The following is a 20,460-nucleotide window of genomic DNA, read 5'->3' as shown; positions in this document are numbered from 1 at the left end:
TACCTAGGATCATTTCCATGTCTAATTTTGGCCTTACCTAGGATCATTTCCATGCCTAATTTTGGCCTTACCTTGGAACATTTCCATGTCTAATTTTGGCCTTACCTAAGATCATTTCCATGTCGAATTTTGGCCTTACCTAGGATCATTTCCATGTCTAATTTTGGCCTTACCTTGGAACATTTCCATGTCTAATTTTGGCCTTACCTAGGATCATTTCCATGCCTAATTTTGGCCTTACCTTGGAACATTTCCATGTCTAATTTTGGCCTTACCTAAGATCATTTCCATGTCGAATTTTGGCCTTACCTAGGAACATTTCCATGTCTAATTTTGGCCTTACCTAGGATCATTTCCATGCCTAATTTCTGGCCTTACCTTGAAACATTTTCATGTCTAATTTTGGCCTTACCTAGGATCATTTCCATGCCTAATTTCTGGCCTTACCTTGAAACATTTTCATGTCTAATTTTGGCCTTACCTTGAAACATTTTCATGTCGAATTTTGGCCTTACCTAGGATCATTTCCATGTCTAATTTTGGCCTTACCTAGGATCATTTCCATGCCTAATTTCTGGCCTTACCTTGAAACATTTTCATGTCTAATTTTGGCCTTACCTAGGAACATTTTCGTGTCTAATTTTGGCCTTACCTAGGATCATTTCCATGTCTAATTTTGGCCTTACCTAGGAACATTTTCATGTCTAATTTTGGCCTTACCTAGGAACATTTTCATGTCTAATTTTGGCCTTACCTAGGATCATTTCCATGTCTAATTTTGGCCTTACCTAGGAACATTTTCATGTCTAATTTTGACCTTAGTAGGAACAATTTCACGTCTTATTTTGACCTTACCTAAGAACATTTTTGCATCCACTTTAGGGTATTTGTCAATCAGGCTCTGAACAATCATTCGTGAAGCGTCCATTTCATCTTGTATGCAGAAGAGTAGTTCAAACTGAAAGTAAAGCAATAACAATTAATTATTAATACGTAAGTTTTGAATTTAAAAGCAATAGCAAACTGAGCAATAGATATAATAATGCTTTTGTTTGTGTTGGTGGTGGTGGTGGTGGTGGTGGTGGTGGTGCTGTTACTTGTGTTTAGTTATGGTGTTGTTGTTGGTGGTGGTGTACTTTTGTTGTTATTGGTGTTGGTGGTAGAGGTGCAGTTGTTGTTGGTGCTGTTGTAGGTATTGTTGGCGGTGCGTTTATTGATTGTGGTTGTGGTGCAGTTGTTGTTCTTGGTGGTGGTGGTAGTAGTGCAACTGATTTTATTGTTGGTGGTAGTGGTATAATTGATGTTATAGATGGTGGTGCTGTTGTTGGTGGTGGTGATTTTGTTGGTGGTTGTTGTGTAAGTGTTGACGGTGATGGTGGTTCTGTTATTGTTGTTTAAGTTGGTAGTGGTGGCTCAATTTATTGGTTATTGGTTGTGGTGGTGGAAGTGGTGCCATTGTTGGTAGTGTTGCAAGTGAAAGTGTTTTAAACAGAACTCAGCAGAGAGCAACAGTTACTGTTAAGGAAACAACAAATGGTTAATAATTCCATGTTCTAAAGAATGTTATGCCATATGTAAACCGTTCAATGAACATTACACTAACACACTGACCAGATGGCCAAGCCTGGTTTATCAACAGAATGCTGATTATATATATGCCTTACCTCAGGGCAAAATCTTTGTTTGAACATTCTTCCATTTAGAAGAAGGGTGAGTAGTAATGTTTTTTGAAAGTTTGCTTGACAAGGACATATTTACATCATCATTTTTTCTCTTTGTTTGCTGTAAATTTTAACTCTTTACCATCATTTATGTATTATCATATTGTCGACCTATACATTTAAACCTCCTTTTACTTTGAATAAATATATCATTTACTTTAATACAGTCTGATAATTAATCAATCTATATCAAGACTTCACTCAATTTTCTCATAACATTTGCATGCCAAAACTTAACGCTTAAATAAATTTGCGCATATATCCAAACACAAATATACCGAGATCAACATGAATTGAATTTTTATTTTTATTTTGACTATTATTTGCACAAACAAAAACCTAGAAAGTCTTCCCCCAAAATTTAAACACTTTATTGATCATAAAACAAAATGGCTGCAGAATGAACGCCACCCTTGTCTTTTATTGTTGTTTTTCAAGTGGTATTACCCAAAAATCATCAAAGCAAGAGAATATTATAACAATTATGGGCCTTTTATAATACTGTCGACAAGGTTCTAAATAAGTTTCAGTTGAACTGTCTCAAATACTGAAGTAATCGACAGATAGATTCCATTGAAGAGAATTTAAGTGCAGTGCATAGAAAATAGAACTCTGGGTGCAGTATTTTTTAAGGTATTGCCGTTTGTTAATTTTTGTACTTAATTTTTTACCAGCTACAGCTTATTCTGCTTAAAAGTCTCTTATTTTTGCCAATTGCAATTAATTTTGAACCTTCCATTTTGTCCAGAAGCCAGATCTGAATGAAAACATTAAGTCATTGAATACAATTGTTCTTATTGTTATTGGCAACATGTATACTAAGTTTCATCAGGGCTTTTTTGTTATGGACATTGTTCATAGTTTTTGAACAATGTTGCTGACAACACCAATAATATCTCAATACCTGAACTTTTTTCTTTGAAAAACAGACAAGCAAAAAAAGCATAAATCTTTTATACATAGGTATGGCAGAATTCTATTCATTTCTACCCTATCCGATTCTGGCCCAAGCTGTTCGTTCATGAATAGGATAACTCAAACCTGGGGTTAATTATCTTGAGTCAATTCTGGAGCATCGTTTCCAAAGCAAACCATCTGGACAGATTATCATCAATGTAAGAAATTTCCCCACAATATTAAACAAAGATTAACCTGACCTAAGGAGAGAATGGTAAACAAATAATAATTTTGTCTTCAATAATATCTCTGGCTCTTAAGCTGGAATGCTATTTGATTTTGGTTCTGATGTCTTGGCTTGTATTATAGCAAGAAGTAAAACACTGATGCATAATAGCATCAAGTCGGTGCAATAAAAATAGAAGAAAAATCATGCATCTTGAAAACCAATGAAAAGTTTTTGTGTACTTCAATGATAAAATATTAAGTAGATAAGTAATCGAAAGACATAATCTGCAATAAGTAAATGCGAGGGAAAAAAATACTATAACTTAACATTATGATGAAACAAACTTATATTTATTCTTTTGAATGACATAGCAAAACAGAAAATTAATCATTATAAATGTTGGTTTTTCAAAACATTTTTTTGTCACTGCTCCCCAAGGGAAATTACTGCGTAGAAAACTGAGAAACATTACAAAATTGTAATGGTACCATTGTAGCCTTCAGCTATTTAGGGAAAAGTTAGTATGTTAAATCAATATTTTCAAAAAACAATATACAGAGCTGTTACCATTTTACTCATTTCACATACAATTTTTAAAAACACACCATCTGTTTTACATTTTAAAGTACAACGTTGAAAATATCATCAACAAATCTTCTGCAATTTAGGAAGTGGTTCCTAAGTTAATATAAGCTATCTTTTAGACAATATCAAATCAAAATGGTGCCCCGGGAAGCTGACTGATAAACTGGGGGGAATGTATTAAAATATAGGTAAGCAAAATTGTGATTTAGAAACTTCATCAGCAGTGTAAAAAAGAGAATAACTGTATCAATGAATCCCAGAAGAGGTTGTCTGGTTTGCACAGTGGTTAGCGCCCTCACTTTTCACCTACGCGACCCGGGTTCGATTCCTGGCCTGGGTGCATGTGAGTTTGGCTTGTGGTCACCAAGCCGAACAAGTGGGTTTCCTTCTAGTAGTCTGGTTTCCCCCACAACACAAGACCAAATAATAATTATATAAGATATATATAAAATATGTTTTTGATAAGAAAATTGTGAACTGGTCATCGATTTTGTAAGAAAATCTTTCCCCAACAGACAATGGTGACAATGATTAATAGCTTGATTATATTTCTACCTTCTTAGAAATTTATACGGTTGCGGTAATTCTCAGAAACCAAACACATTCAAGGGTACATTCTAAAAAGTTTTCATTTTTCTGAAATACTGTGTTACATATATTGTGGTACTGGATAATTCCTACGACTGTGGTTTTGATGCTTCCAGTTAAAGATGCACTCTTCAAAATCCCAATGAAGATGTACCTGACAATTAATACAATTGTTTTAATTTTCCCAAAAGGATGAATAATTATCAAAAACAATGGTTCTAACGAAGGATACCGTGTTTAATTTGAAAGAAAGGTGCATCAAAACATGGTAATTCTGCCTTATGAGAAAATGTGGTTGATCACTGTAAATCTTTTAGCACTCACCAGTCATTTAATATTGATGGGCTTTCAGCTATTCAATTCACGGTTACAATCTTGTTATATCAGTAATCAATATTTTCCATAAATGTATTATTTAGTAAGTATTCAAAATGTTATCACTCAAAATTTATGTTTGTTATGCATGTGTATGTATTGATTTTGAATAAGTGTCACTTAAAATTAAGGCAAAGTAAAACAGAAATATCAACAAGAACAAGTTAAAACTTAAAAGGCCAGCGAGTGCAATTCTCAGTTTAATCATCATCAGCAGCAGAGATGGCGAGTAGTATCAAAAACAGAAAGAAAGAAACAGATTTAGCATATCCAGGTCCAAGATTTATTAGCAACAAACCACCTTCAAACACAAGTTTAAGTGCAATCCCCCTCAACGTTATCATCATTATAATCATCATCATCAGCAGCAGCAGCAGCGACAAGCACCCTAAAACCTTTTCAAAATGTCACAAAAACAATTGCATACACATTTTTGGAATGTAATTAATCAAGCACATACCAAATGGTAAATACCGGTAAATATTTAGCATTCAATGTCTGAAAAACATGTGTCTCTCAATCTATTCATTATGCATCAGATACAAGGATGATAACAGATCCAGACAATATGAGGGTAAGGGATCCAGGCCAAAAGCCATGCTCAGGGACAAAGACTCCTTTGAAGTTGTTTTCAGGAATGTTTATCCATTTCCAGATACTGCTTACTAGTGTACTGCAAATATCCAGCAGAAAAAACAACTTAACAAAATGTATATAAGTCTGAAATTGAAAGCTCTCAATGTCGATATCAGGATTAATTAATCTTGAATTCTATCAACTCTACTGATAACAAAATACAGCAGTATTTAAAACACACACCAGCCAGTGCATTAATGCACATTAATCAAGGGGTTGATCAAATAATACTTCAAGAAGTTTTTTAGCCAGATTGTTTGGTTTTGCTACACAAATTGCTAATGTATGCACCAAATTTCATGCCAATATTCTAAGTGGTTTCAAGGTTAAGGCAAACAACGACTGTGATGCTGACAGTGGTCGAAATTAAAGCATTAAAGCCTGCAAGCCATCCACCAGTTGAATAAAAATTCTGAGCTGGGTTTGTTGATATTTTTTTAATCCCTAGTTCTTAAGTGTAATAATTTGAGATAAAATGTTCCTTCAAATGTCTTTAATGATAACTTAGGGTGACAAGGACACCAAGTTTATGAAAATACCCTACTTCCCTGTGTATGGTTACATGGGAAACTAGCTTTAAGCAGAAAGAAAACAAGAAACATGGATTGTTAAACAAGACAGTTTGGGGAAGTTTACAGAAAAAAGCCTGCTATAACATTAAATTCACACCAACCTGACATCCTGTTAAATACCATTGACTCAATGGCTGTTTTAACAATGGATTTTTTAAAGTACAAATGGAAAGTAAAAACTATTTGTTTCCAGAGTTAATTAAAAGGACTATAGACACCAGATAATGCAAAAATTTCAAAATACAGTATTTCCTCAAAACAAGGCTAGAATTATCAATATGAGCTAGTATGAGGTCAATAATAAATCATCTTACATTATTAAAACATTTTGTTGCTGTCTTAGTTGAATTGACCTGTTTTAGAATAGCCGAAATAGTTTCCTATAGTTTAAAGATTGTATATATATTTAGCATCTGAAAGCCATGTGATTAGTATAGATATACAGTAGTGTTGGGAATCGGTTGCAATTTTACTATCGATGATCGTTTCCACTCAAGTAACCGATTATCGATAGTACAATCGGTTTTTCAAATACTAGATAGAACCTAAGTTGTAGTTTTATTCATGTACAGTATTAAACTCTTAATCATTATATGCATATACTTTATGTCTATGATTAAAGTTATTAAGTGTTGTTGTATAAAAAATAGTTCATTTTCTTGCTCATAGTGGCTTTCATCAGCCATTTTGTTAAAGATAACATCTTAACACTTACTAATATTTTTTATTTTTTTCGATAATTGATTATACTATCGATTGTCGCCGATTTCACTCCCAACCAATCGATTTTCGATTATAATCGATCATCGGAACATCACTAATATACAGACGCTATTTCAAATTCACTGGAATTAACGTGGTAGATAAGCCCAGTATATTTCGAATTGTAAAATTTCTCTGAAAGATACGTGTCGTAAGTTATGTGATACATTAGTAAGTAAGATTCAATGCGTTGTAAACAACAATATCAATCTGATTTAAAATTTTGAAAATTATCTTTTCTTACTTAAAATAATAACATCTGGTGACTAGTCCCTTTAACAAGAGGGCTGCAAAGCAAGCACCATTTCTTGATTGTTGTTGAGTTGAAAAAGGGGCATGATTTGACATTTAATAAAGCAAAAGTTATGAGCCTGGAGTCGTTATACAAGTGCATATTGTCGCTAGCAATATATGAACCAAGTTTCATTATTTGAATATCTTGAACAGTTCCTAAGTTAAAGTTTTTGCAGAATGACACTGATTACAGAACCTAGGTTGAAAATACCAAGATTTTTTAAAAAAAAGTTTCTCTCGATTTTTTCCTTTGAAAAATAGCCAAAAATAAAAAAAATTAAACAAGAAACAGACGAAAAATTTAAGAACACGGTGTGTTAAAAATGCTGAACTGGATGATGTTATTTCATCATCTTAGACATAAAATATAAATCATTATAAATTATTCATTATAAATAATAATTATCATTCATTGAACAGTGAACAATCAATTAAAGACCTCCGAGTATGCTGTAAGGTATATTTCATAATTATTCTCATGAAAGGAAACAAATGCTCAGAGGGGAGTCTGATATGTTCAAAATTCATCTCAAGATATACAGGAATGCACAAAGTGTTAGAACATATGAAACTCATCGGAAACTGAGAACATCAGCCAGACAAGAATTTTATGAAAGAGAAACTGTGAAATTCCATTTCCTGCAGAAATTAGCATGATTAGTGCAAGCAGATGCGTTCGCTGCTGAAATAATATTGAAGAATCGAGCATTATCACAAATTGCTGGCAATTTCAGCGGTTCTACTGCACTGGTAATTGCGCTATTATTTGACATATCATCAAATTTGCAATATCTGCAAAACTGATGCCGCAGAAAAATATGGCCATATGTTCATAATTATTGCTCTAAGCATCTACAAAACAATGAAGCCAGGCACAGTTTTTATGTGGAAGATAGTCAAGTTATAGTACACTATTGACTGAATGTCTTATTGTCTGTTTCAGTTTAGTGTCATTCTCCTATGTGTGGGTCCTTCCTACATTTTTAAAACATTACTACACTAGCGAAACAATGTCACTGTTACATTTTTGTTGTCAGCGTAGTATAGTAAGAATAATTACTAATTGTCACAACCATATGACATTAATTGCTTTAGTTTTCATGCGTAAACTTATACTATGTTCATGAATGAATAACTGATTTATAAACTTTGAGTACTATATAGTACTACAATAATTGAACGAGTCTTAATGACATGTACTTGACATTGAAAATGGAGAAGTGGCTGAAACCACATTTGTTAAAGCCTTTTGAGAGCTTCCTCATGCCAGCTTTAGTTAAGGAAAAAAAATGGTTTTACTTAGGGTTACATCCTTTTCAAAAACAGGCAGAGTTAGTAGGCTTGTTTTTTTTTTTTTTTTTTTTTTTTTTATATAAGGCTTAATATATATATATATGAACTTTAATGTCATCACTTGAGAATGGTGTTTAAAGTAATCTTCTACATAATATATAAAGCTTAAATGGTTTTAAACTACATATATATATATATATATATATATATATTAAAGAACATACCTTAAAAAGAAACAAAACAAAAAAATATTTTAAATTTAATTTTATTTTAACAACTGACTATAAAAATAGTAGGCTATTTCGTTAAGGTAGGGTCAGGTAACCTGAACCAAACATATTTTTTTTAGGCCTAAGTATAATACACTGAAACATTGACCACAATAAAACAGATTATATAATTATACGATTAAAGTAAAAAAAAAAAAACTTCCTTAAAACAATGCTTGAAAATAGGATTGTTTATTCATGAGAATTCAAAAAAAGGAGAGTCAGCTTAATAAAAAGTCTCGTTGGGAATCAGACCAAATATTATTATCGATTATCAGAGATTGAAATCAGTCACGATGAATATTTACATTCATCAACACTTTCTGATAGTTTGGCTTCATAATTTTATATTAAATGTAGGTGGGCTTTTAATTTTTCCTTGTCTGTTATGTTAATTTAATTCATCCTTTTTATTTATAACAAATCTTAAAGGTTTAAATATTAGTTTGGATGTGATTTAGAAATTAGACCCTGTCAGATATGAAAATTGTTAGGCCATTGAAAGACAGCTCTATTAAAAGGGTTATTATCAATTCATTAATGACAAGAACTACTATTTCTAGAACTGTTCTGGAACTAACCATTTGTTGTTCTAGAACTAGAGTTCTTGAACATTTGTCAAATGTTCAAGAACTAGTTCTAGAATAGTTCCAGAACTAGAAGTTAGTTAGTTCTTCATGCCATTTGTTGTTCATGAACTAGTTCAAGAACTAGTTCTAGAACGGTTCTTGACTTTTTCTGGAATATCTCGCAGGGGTCATTTTTCACAAAAAAATTATAGTTATGGATGAGGAACTTTTTATATCAATTTTTCATCTAAATCAATCATCCAAACACCATATAAAGTAAAATTTGTGAAAATATATTTCAACACATTTATAATCTATACCTAAAAACTGCATGGTATTTACATTTTATTTCACTATATAGCAAAATGCCTCCATCTAAATGTCATAAAGTAAAATGATTCATACAGCCATGTACATTTTCAGATCTCAAAATCAGGAAATATCATCGTTCTTTCCTTATTTTTTTTAATGTTTTCATTTGATTTCATTTTCCTCCACCAGAACTCAGAAAAGAGCTGACTTCAGTGCTTTCAATAAGTAATTACAATTCTATTTCTAATTATGCTAATTTATACAGCATTTGCTCCCGCAGTCAAATGAATTAAATCAAGACTACTAACAAATTATTACTTTTTTAATAAATTAGACTACCAACTATATATTTTGAATGTATTTGGGGTATTTCTTATTGACCGATGTCATTTTCTAGCTGTTATTCAAGAATATTGGTTAGCAACTGATCTGTCTTAAGTAAATTTTCAATTTTGACGATTTTTGTTTAAAGTTTTGAAATTGATGATCGAAATATTTATTCCTTTTTTCATTTATAATAGGGAAAACTCAAATTCACCCAGTACAAGAATTGAACCTGGGATGCAATCAATAGAAAGGAATGCATTACAGTTCAATCATGAACGGAATATTTGGTATTTACTTAACTACCGTATATGTCCTATTAGAAGAGCTCAGGTCTTTTCGTGGGTCTATTTTTCAATTCTATGACTTGAACAATGCTTAGCTCTTAACTTAAAATAATGCCATTTGCATGCAAAGTCGATATTATATATTAATGACCTTATACATGACTGCATGATCATCGAATTTAGCAGAAAATTGCTGAATGGGAAAAATGCACTGGAATTCAACAAGACCCAAACATCTAATTGGACATATACTGTACAGTATACATTGTCCATGGTACACTACCACAAAGGCAGGTCACAAACCTTGATTCTTTTGCTGCATGTACTTACATTGGGATATTTCATTTTGAAGAAACTTTCGAGGTTTTCAAAAAGGTTAGGGTCGATACCCACGAGAGGTTTCAGGATGGAGATGCCGGGAAGGTCTTCGAAAACAACATCCGGATGACTGCGATGCAACAACCATTTCCTAAAATGTAACAAAAAATATAATAATATTAATGTAGATTTTTTGTCAGTTTCATCTGTATTTATTTTACCACGATTGAGATTAAGATATGCTAAGTCACTCTTGTTGGCACGATGTTGCGTGAGAATGTGGTCTTGTTGTGAGGGGGAAAACTTGAGAACCAGGAGAAAACCCACTTGTCGAGCTTGCCATGGTGACCACCAACCAAACTCACATGCATCCCCGCTTGGAATGGAACTCAGGATGACTTGGTGAAAAAAGAGTCTGCTTACCACTCAGTAACCAAACAACTGATGGATAATTTGTTAACGATGATGATCAGAATTTACCATTAGCACCAATCCATAGTCAAGATCAGGATTTTTTATTGCAGGTTCCTATACTCTCAGCAAATTTCAGCTGATCTCTTGTCAACATAAATGTACATCAGCCAAAAAACTCATCAATAATAGAATCATGCAATTAAAATGGTATTTTTCTAGTATCATATTCTACCAACTACAATTGGATGATGACAAATAATGTAACTATAGAAAGGCCGACAGATGTTGCAGGAATCCCATGGGCTGGATGAAAACCCAAGTTTGATGGTGTTAATCTCTTCAATATATTGGGAGAGCTTAAAATGGACCAGACTTCCTGGGAAACAAGAGCGCTGATCAAAGAATGCAAATGCATTTCTGAAGTTGCCTTTCCAGTCAAACAAGGGAAATAACTGAACAATTATCAAAGCTAGAGTTATGGGTCTTGCTATACATAAATTTGTCTCTGGCATAACTCGAGAATTATCAAAGCTAGAGTTATGGGTCTTGCTATACATAAATTTGTCTCTGGCATAACTCGAAAATCATCAAAGCTAGAGTTATGGGTCTTGCTATACATAAATTTGTCTCTGGCATAACTCGAGAAATAACAAAGCTAGAGTTATGGGTCTTGCTATGCATAACTTTGTCTCTGGCTTAACTCGAGAATTATCAAAGCTAGAGTTATGATTCTTGCTATACATAATTTTGTCTCTGGCATAACTCGAGAATTATCAAAGCTAGAGTTATGGGTCTTGCTATACATAATTTTGTCTCTGGCATAACTCGAGAATTATCAAAGCTAGAGTTATGGGTCTTGCTATACATAATTTTGTCTCTGGCATAACTCGAGAATTATCAAAGCTAGAGTTATGGGTCTTGCTATGCATAACTTTGTCTCTGGCATAACTCGAGAATTATCAAAGCTAGAGTTATGGATCTTGCTATGCATAACTTTGTCTCTGGCATAACTCGAAAATTATCAAAGCCAGAGTTATGGGTCTTTCTTTTGTTTACATAACTTTGTCTCTGGCAGAACTCGAAAATTATCAAAGCCAGAGTTATGGGTCTTTCTTTTGTTTACATTACTTTGCCTTCGGCATAACTCGACAATTATCAAATCCAGAGTTATGGGTCTTGCTATGCATAATTTTGTCTCTGGCAAAATCATTACCAAGTTAAAAAAAAAATTGAGTTTAATATGGACATGGTTTAAGTTTTTGCACATCAACACTGATAACAACCACAAGGTCTTCACTGAGTGCCACCAAAAGCAGACAAGATAAATATGATGACCTAATATAATAATACACAAATGGTATTACATATATGTATTATATAATAGATTTACATCAATAATAGTTTGCTTTTTAACAAATGAAAAAAATTGTTTCCTTCATAGAAAATGAAAAGAAAATTCACACATGATATATTTTAATATATACATGAAATAAAACTCTTAAGTGAAAATTTCTTTTTTTTCTTGAAAGATAGCATAATACCATTACAAACCCATTAATTGATGTACTATTTATAAAACATAAAACTATTGTTTTTGTGGGTTCAATAAACTCTAACCATACATAAATAAACAACCAGAATATTTTATGACACCTGAACAATATAAAGAATGTTCAAAAGTTATGAATTCAGTACCTATGGAATTTGTAAATGGACATTTTTATGTCAACATTCACAAGTAAATTAGTAATAGTGGTCATTTGTAAGCAATAAGCTTGTCATTATGTCATCTGATTCATCCATCTTGTGTCAATATACCAAGCCCGCCTCAGTAATGGTTGTCAAAATAAAATATTACAAAAAAACAGTTGGTTTCTGGTTTTAAGCTTGGGTGAAAAGGGTCTTTTAAACTTTGGCAATATTAGCATGACTGAAATCCTATTGAAGATATCAAAACTTTAGAATAGAGGAAAAAATGCAAGATTTCAAAAGAGGAGATCCCCATTTGTAATTTATTGAGTAAATCCTACTCCTATAGTTCTGGACAAACAAGGAAGTTCTTTATAAAAACTATATATTTATTCTTTCCCAATTTTAAACCAGGTAAACATTTATCGCGAATTTTTATTTATACAGTTTTTTTCGAACAAGGTGAGAATCATTTACACGAAAGTTAGTTCTAAATTCATTCATTATGAAATTGATGATTATAAGCACTGTTTTTAAACTCTATTCTTGACAAAGATTTGTCACCAAAAATATAATCAAGACATGAAACAAAGTAATGGTGCTTTAATCCCATACCAATAATAATTATAACAGAACAGGGTCAAATAGTTTGCTAGGTAGGGTCCGGTAGCCCTTATAGACACAGGGGTAAAAGGCCCCTGCACAAATCTATGGTAGAGCTCAAAATGGGGATCGGACCTGAGACAAGTCAGCTATACTAACCAGTTGGCCATCCTCATCCATGGATAGATTAGAGCAAATGAAGTTTAAATACCAGAAAATAATCTTTCTTATCTGTAACAATTTTTATATACATGTACAGTATGGAGAATTTCATTGGCTAAATATTTTTTTCGTGATTTTTTTTCAGTCAAGATAACATATTGCAAATTATATGGACTTCTGAACCATGAAAATTTAATGAACAGGCGCATTCAATTCTGTTTTTTCTGCTGAATTTCACGCTTCATCCGCATGCATAATTTGGTTACATAACTGATAATACAACCTGGTGAGCAAATACTATATATATATATTGGTTGATCATGCTCAAATTCTGAGATGAAAAAGCACCATCATTATATATTCCTACTGGGTAACTAATACTGCAGCACAAATTTGTTGCTACCACAGGGCTGCCAATCAAGCTGTGCCAGTATCTGACTACGCTGGGTTATTTCAAGATTTTTCATTGATCAAATAACACAATCCTGCATACCTATAGTTAAGTGATCAAAATTAGCCCAAGCCCTCCGATAATGCCCAAAACTTATAAAATGTGCCCGGAGCTTGTTCCCAATAGGCATTTTCAGACAAAGTACAAAAGTCATGCAGTAATTTTACAAGAATTCTGGTTCCAATTTCTCGAAAATTCTTATGTCACTTATAACATGATTAAGCTAATCTCACTATTTTTGCCACTTAAGCCTGTTAAGCTTAAGAATGTTTGGGAAATTTAGGCCTGGGCTGTTATCTTAAAAATGTATCCCATACCATGACCAGCAACAAGTCAAGGGTTCACTCTATCATAAGCATCAGGTCAGCGGTTTAATATTATAATATTAATAAATAACCTGAGGCCAAAAGATATGAATCAATGTCTACCTGATAGATATTGGGCATTCTTGCTTCAGCATATTCAGGTGATTTCACACATATTTAACACTTGACATGTCTAATTAGTGACAGATTGAGAACAATACCGGTTCTTTAAGGGATACACAACATTACATGAAATTACATACATGTACTGTTGTAAAGTGCGCGAAAACAGTTTAAATTGAAATTTTGACAACTAGTGATCCATATAAATCAGCTTTCAGCTGTCTGCTCCAAAAGGGATGCAAACCATACACAAGTCAGGCTTCCCGCTGGCATTCGACATTGTTGACATTTGTGACAAAATCGCAACAGTGGCGGCAATTTTTCAAATTTGGCAAATTTTTGGCGACAACAAATTATTTTAAAATACTTGGAAGTCCATTTTTCCCTGTTATTCAACTCATCTATGTTAGAGTTATGGAACGTGTTTCAATAAGACATATCTTAGTTGTTAACCTAATGCTGCTTAAGAGTGCTCTGTTCAACCATCAAGTTTTGGGCAAAACCTATACAGTAAATGACTACTTACAATGTTTTCAATGCAACGCAGCTTATACCAAGTTACAATTTTAAGCCTTAGGCCTAAAAAAAAAAATTGTTTGGTTACGGTTACATCCTTTTCATAAATAGGTAGGGTAGGTAGGCTTTTTATTTTATTTATATATATTTTTTTTATTAGGCTTTACATAAGAATGTCATTTTCATCATTGGAGAATGGTGTTAAAGTTATCTTCTATATAAGCAATTAAGGTATTAAACTACATATTGAAAAGCAAAAAAAGATTATTTTTTTTTTTTTTTTTTTTTTTTTAAGTTTTTCATATTTTTTTTCAAACTGACTATAAAAACGTTAGGGTCGGTGCCTATTCCGTAGGTAGGGTCGGGTAACCCAAACCAAATGTATTTTTTTTTAGGCCTTACGAGCTTTATTGAAACGGGCCGTGGTTATTGCTATGTATATGAGTTTCACCACAGGTACCATCAGCACTAAGTTTCATACAAATGTCTTGAGCCATGGCCAAGTTTTACATGACACTGACGTCAACGACACCATGGAAGGCTTATATCATATAATGACAACACATAATATTTTTTTCATCAAAAGCAAACAAGCTAACAATTCCTTGATAACCTATAACCTATCGGTATTCAAGAGCGAGAACAACTTCAGGCAATAGATTAATAACTTCAATGTTGTACTTTTCAATTCGGGTTATAATTTTCTCTTCCATGATATGAAAAAATGAATAATTTATATATGAAAATTGATTACCGACATGATGAACAAAAAATGCTGTGGCATAATTTAAATTTTAGGTTTTTAACAGTAACTGAATCATTGAAAACCTATCACCTACTTCCTCTATTCAATAATGTTATTTATTAAAATGTTGTATAGCCTGGTTTCAGAGAAAGACATAAAGGGACTTGACACCAGATGATAAAATTGCAAGAAGAAAAGAAAATTATCAAAAAATTGATAGCATTGTGACGTAGTGACTGATTGAATCTTACTTACTGTGATTTATCACATCGCTTACAACCAATGTTTTTTTGCATTTTTTTTGCGTATTTAGCCAATTAGAAGTTTACCCCGGTACTTGGTTTAACTACTATTTAAGTAACAGTGAATTTAAAAATAGCGTTGGTATACGTATCCTGTACTGTACCAATCACATGACTTGCACATGCTAAATATACACACTATAAAATGTAAACAACTTCTAAAAGAATTTCAAATTCTTAATGGAAGACTGCCTAGGGCCAAGCTCTGCATCCAAATTAACCAGCTGAGTTAATTGACAGCAGTAGATGGCTGGTTGTTTTTCATGATCACATTTGGACAAAACCTTGAGGGACCCCCAGTTCATGGACAGTTCAGACTGATATATCAATTATATCCAGCTGAATATAAACACTAATGAGAGTAATTACCAAAAATGCTCCAAAGTATGTATGTGTGGGTTTTAGCTGAAGAGGTATAGCTGGGTGCTCCCATTCTGAACTCCTCGGCCATTTTTTCAAAAACAACCTCGGATGTATGCCGGTACATCTGTTGAAGTAGTCCATATTTTTTTTAATAAAAGCATTAATTAAATGTAGTGTTTAAGAGTTGTATTTATTTCTCTCAGTTTAAATTGATTGCCAGTGAAGTGTATTATTGCAAACATAATTACAATTCCCAAGAGTTAAGTCATAAATTTTAACTACTAAATAAGATACTACGCGATCTATTTGCAGCAGACTTAAACGTACCACTTTTTAAGTACATGTAAACCGTCCATACATCTGAGGTTGTTTTTGAAAAAATGGCCGAGGAGCTCCGAATGGGGTGCTCCACAATGCCCTTTTTTATAACACCAGTCTGCCATAATAGAGACCAGTGTGGTCGCATGGGCACCATTCTGCCGTCTTAGAATTTAATGCTTTAGATAAGAAATCATTCCTTTGGTTTGTTTAAAAGCTTTTGCTATTTGAATGACACATTAAACCACAAAACTTTTTAGGCATCATGTTAATTAAAAGCATTGTAGTGTCCTTAACCCCTCGACATATTGATGTTTTTAACACCCATTTCCAGGTCTTTTATCACCAGAACGAGAAAGGTGAAGATCAATAGATTGTAAATTGTATAAAACACCATTTACATCTGATGATAGCAGAAATAGTTTTCTCACTAGATAGATAATTATATCAGTACATCTATGACAATATTATCACCATGGTTACTTGTTATTATAACACCTTAAACCTATGCTTATTATTAGTACCACATACATGGATACCATCTAATGCTTGTTATTCAAGCTGTTTCTTCCCTGGTGTCCATCTTTCACAAAAATCAATGAAAAAAAAAGTATTTAGAAGAAAATACATGTATATATTATATATATATATATATGTACATGTAAATGTATGTAAAAATAGTTTGAATTGTAACATTATGATTATTGAAAATAAGTGTTTTCGGTATTTTATAAATGTGCATTACTATCTAAAGTTGCACTAAAAATTGAACACATATGTACATCAATCATGTCTTAGTGAGATCGACTATTAGGAATTCAGTTTTTGGGTTAACAAGCCCAAATTCTTATTATTGTGTTATTAAAGCATAAAGAAATCCTCAAGCACTGCTATGTAAAATGCAGAAAATGAGCAAGCCGAGAAAGCATTTTACCAGTGCAGGGCTAGAGGGCTTGTGTTAATTTTGACCAGAGTATTAAAACTTCCAAGTAATTGAATTTATGAAATTACGGTATTGCTGTCATTGATTTGAGGTTGTGCATACTATATTGTTGTGTTTAGTTGATATTATTTTATATGCATGAATGTTGTTCTGCCATAGCTTATACGTGTCAAATATTTATCAGTTTATGTTTTCTATTGCGTTGCCATCTTTGTACATATACATGTAATATTCAGTTTGTTTCTGGCTAAAGGCATGTATTTCCTGATAATGCCAATAAACTGGAACTGTTTATTACAATACAAGGGAAAATTATTATGGTTGAGCTCTTTTATAAAAGAGGTATAAATACACATCAGCTTCTTCTAAAAAAATTGATAATTTGCAGGTCCAGACCAATTTTGACCATGTTAGACCAGTTTCAGGAAAAAAAAATTACACATACTGCATGCACAGTTTCCTTTACCTGAGTTTTGACTATAACTGTTCACGGCTTTTATGTTGGCAACAGTTTTTTTAAATTTTGTTTAAAAATAGTTATTTTATATTCTTTCATAAACAAACACCAAAAGGCAGCTGGCAGATATTCCTTTGAGCAGAATATTGTAAATCCAAGCCTAAAATATTCCAACTTTCAATAGCATTACAACCGCTTCAACAAAACAGAGCATTACCAGATAGAAAATGTGTTATTTTTCTTACCACATAAATCTATGTTTATTATTGACAGATGCCAGAATACCTTGTTTCCTGGTTTTGGTAAAAATAAAATATGGTGTCTGCACCTTTGTAACGGTCTTTGTTTATTTAAGTCATGTTTTCTGCACCTTAAGAAATTTAATTCCCATAACAGGATTTCAGACAATATATATATAAAAAAGGGTTTAATTGATTGGTTACATAATGGAAGGGTGCTGCACACTGTCCAGTTTGGGAAGCACCTTTCTACCAGCATCATGCATAGGAATCCATCTGCTTCATAGAATGAAATACTTAAGACTGTCAAAATTGTTCTTTTGTTTTGATTAAAACTAATATTATGATAATGAATACATACACATGTGTATTTTACATTTAAAACCTAGTACTTCTCAATAAAAACACAATATGTTTTTTTTTACATTTTTGGACAATTTCAGTGTGCCCTTTTCCCCCTTAGCAGCCTGTCACTTTGCTGCAGCACCCTGTCCTTTTTAAAACTTTGCAACTCCATTAAAGCTGATCTGCATTCAACGTGAACATAACTATATACAAAATTCACTGTATTACCAGGTACAATTGAATATGAAGACAAGTCATATAAATAAAAAAACTTTTTAAAGCACTGTTAAAAAAGCGTAGAGATACAAATCATCACGCAACATTAAAAACTTGCAGACTCAGCAAATGTAAATTGACGAAAACAGGAAATTAATGTTACAAAAATTGATGACATGCCTTCTTATTAATAACACAGGCATACCTTATTACACTTAAACAAACCACTATTTATACTTCATAAACTACTTGTGAAAAAATGGTATTTGCAGCATCAAAATCTGGCAACATATTTTTATAAATCAGCTGACATATTTAAAAAAAAAAAAAAAACATTTTTAAGCATTTTTTTTTAACTTAACTATTTTCTAAGGAAGAGGTAGGGTAGATAGGCTTTTTTTATTATTAGGCTTTATGTTACAACATTATTGTTATTGCCATTATTTGAGAATGGTGTTGAAGTTATCTTCTGTATAAAGCTTTTAAGGTTTTAAACTTATCATTAAAACACACACTTGACAAAAAAAATTATATATATATATATATATTATTTTTTTAACAAATGACTAAAAACTCTAGGGTCAGCTCCTATTTCATAGTAAGGATCAAGTAACCTATACCATTTTTATTTTTTTTGGCCTAATCCTATAATTGACTGTATGTCAATACTGTTTAACAATAAAAATATTGAACAATTTAAAATATTTTAAAATTAATTTTAATCCATCCTTGACCAACATTTTTCAAAAAATTGTGGCAGTGCCAACATTTATACATACTTTTGGTGGAACTTTGACTTAAGGACTTAAATAAGTCTTACAGTAATCTTTAAAGGTCATGTCATCTTTAAAGGTCAGATGTCATGACCTTTCATAACATGTATATGACAACCTCAGTATGTTTAATTTTGTTTCATGTATACCTAAGTTACTATCTATCCTGACATTTTTAGCTTGGTGACTGACTTGAGAGAATGCAGCTGACAAGTAGCATACCATCATGACCCAACACTGACACATTAACTTGTCAAATACTACACAGAGTCATTTTGTTCTTAGTACAGTTACATAAAAATAGATGTGCCTGAAACCCCAATTTTTTAGGGTTGTCACCAAAAAGAAAAAACATATTTTTTTGGACATTTCCCAAACTTTTTCTTGAGCAAATCATGATTTTTACAATACTATTTAAGTTTAAGTTTAGCGGCCTCTTCCTCCCCTGCAGCTGTTCAATCCACTCATTTAGTTTTGTTGTTTTTGTCTGTTCCTAACAAATGTTTCAAATCCAACAGTAATCAATTATTTCATTTGACTGCAACTATTTTTATTATCAACTGTTACTACCAAAAACAAAATAATTCATCAGTCATCTAAATAAAAACTGAACACTAGCATGCCGCTCAAGCCAACTAATCGAACCGGGTGGCTGGTTCTTACCCACACACACTCCTCCCCAGTTACGCTTTCAGGCTGATGCACACCTGCCTTTTACTTCAGACACCAGTCCAGACTGGTCAAGTAAACCCGGGAGAAAAAAGTGTGCCCAGTGTGGGGCTTAAACGCATGACCGCCAAAACACTTGCACAGCGCTTTAACCATCTGAGCAAGCCAGACAGCTGGTTCTTATCCACACACACTACATTTAGATCAAAGGCCCAATTTTGATAAATGCTAAATAACAAAATAATATTGTGATTAATAACGAATTAATCCTATTCCAAGTTCGTTCGTGAATTATCCGCCAAAATGGCATGCATGTCTTAAAAAAAGGACAGTATTAAAGTCATTGCAATATTAAAAAAAATATTTTAAACATCAAAAATCAGACTTTCGCGAAAATATGTGACGTGTATTATCAAGGATGCTGAGAAGTAACAACAAAATAATGCTTACCCGTAAATGATAGAGAGAAAATGTAAGAACACACTAAAGCACCATCCAGAAAATATTAAAATTGCTAGTCCAAAAAGTAAAAAATCCACTGATTCCATCTTCCATTGCGAGAAAATATCACAAATTCATTTTTGACAACTGACTTCCTAGCCGGTTCATCCTTAAATGACGGAGTGATGCAGACGCTTATTGATTACAGCCGGACATGCATCAAGCTTCTCATATTCAAATGAATTAGTCATGTGTGAGTCATGCGTGACTGCAAGGTTACATTCTACCATTAAACATGGACATTTCAAACAACATATTCAACTTCTTGGAACAATTGATTATTTAAAGTCGGGTA

The 20,460-nt window shown here is 32.6% G+C and overlaps 1 protein-coding gene across 1 annotated transcript in view; it reads right to left on the bottom strand.

Moving 5' to 3' along the window:
* LOC128213826 (ceramide glucosyltransferase-like) overlaps positions 1-20,286 on the bottom strand; it is a 45,422-nt gene extending 25,136 nt beyond the window's left edge. The window contains exons 1-3 of the mRNA XM_052919884.1: positions 20,115-20,286; positions 10,044-10,182; positions 856-958 (exon numbers count right to left, since the gene is read on the bottom strand). Of these exons, the coding sequence (XP_052775844.1) occupies positions 856-958; positions 10,044-10,182; positions 20,115-20,212 (340 nt within the window). The 5' untranslated portion in view covers positions 20,213-20,286. The remainder of the gene's footprint in view (positions 1-855; positions 959-10,043; positions 10,183-20,114) is intronic.
* Positions 20,287-20,460: the final 174 nt, after the last annotated feature.

The sequence above is a fragment of the Mya arenaria genome, chromosome 13 (genome assembly GCF_026914265.1).
Source record: "Mya arenaria isolate MELC-2E11 chromosome 13, ASM2691426v1".
Lineage (NCBI taxonomy): Eukaryota > Metazoa > Mollusca > Bivalvia > Myida > Myidae > Mya > Mya arenaria.
This window is presented reverse-complemented; position numbering and strand designations above follow the sequence as displayed.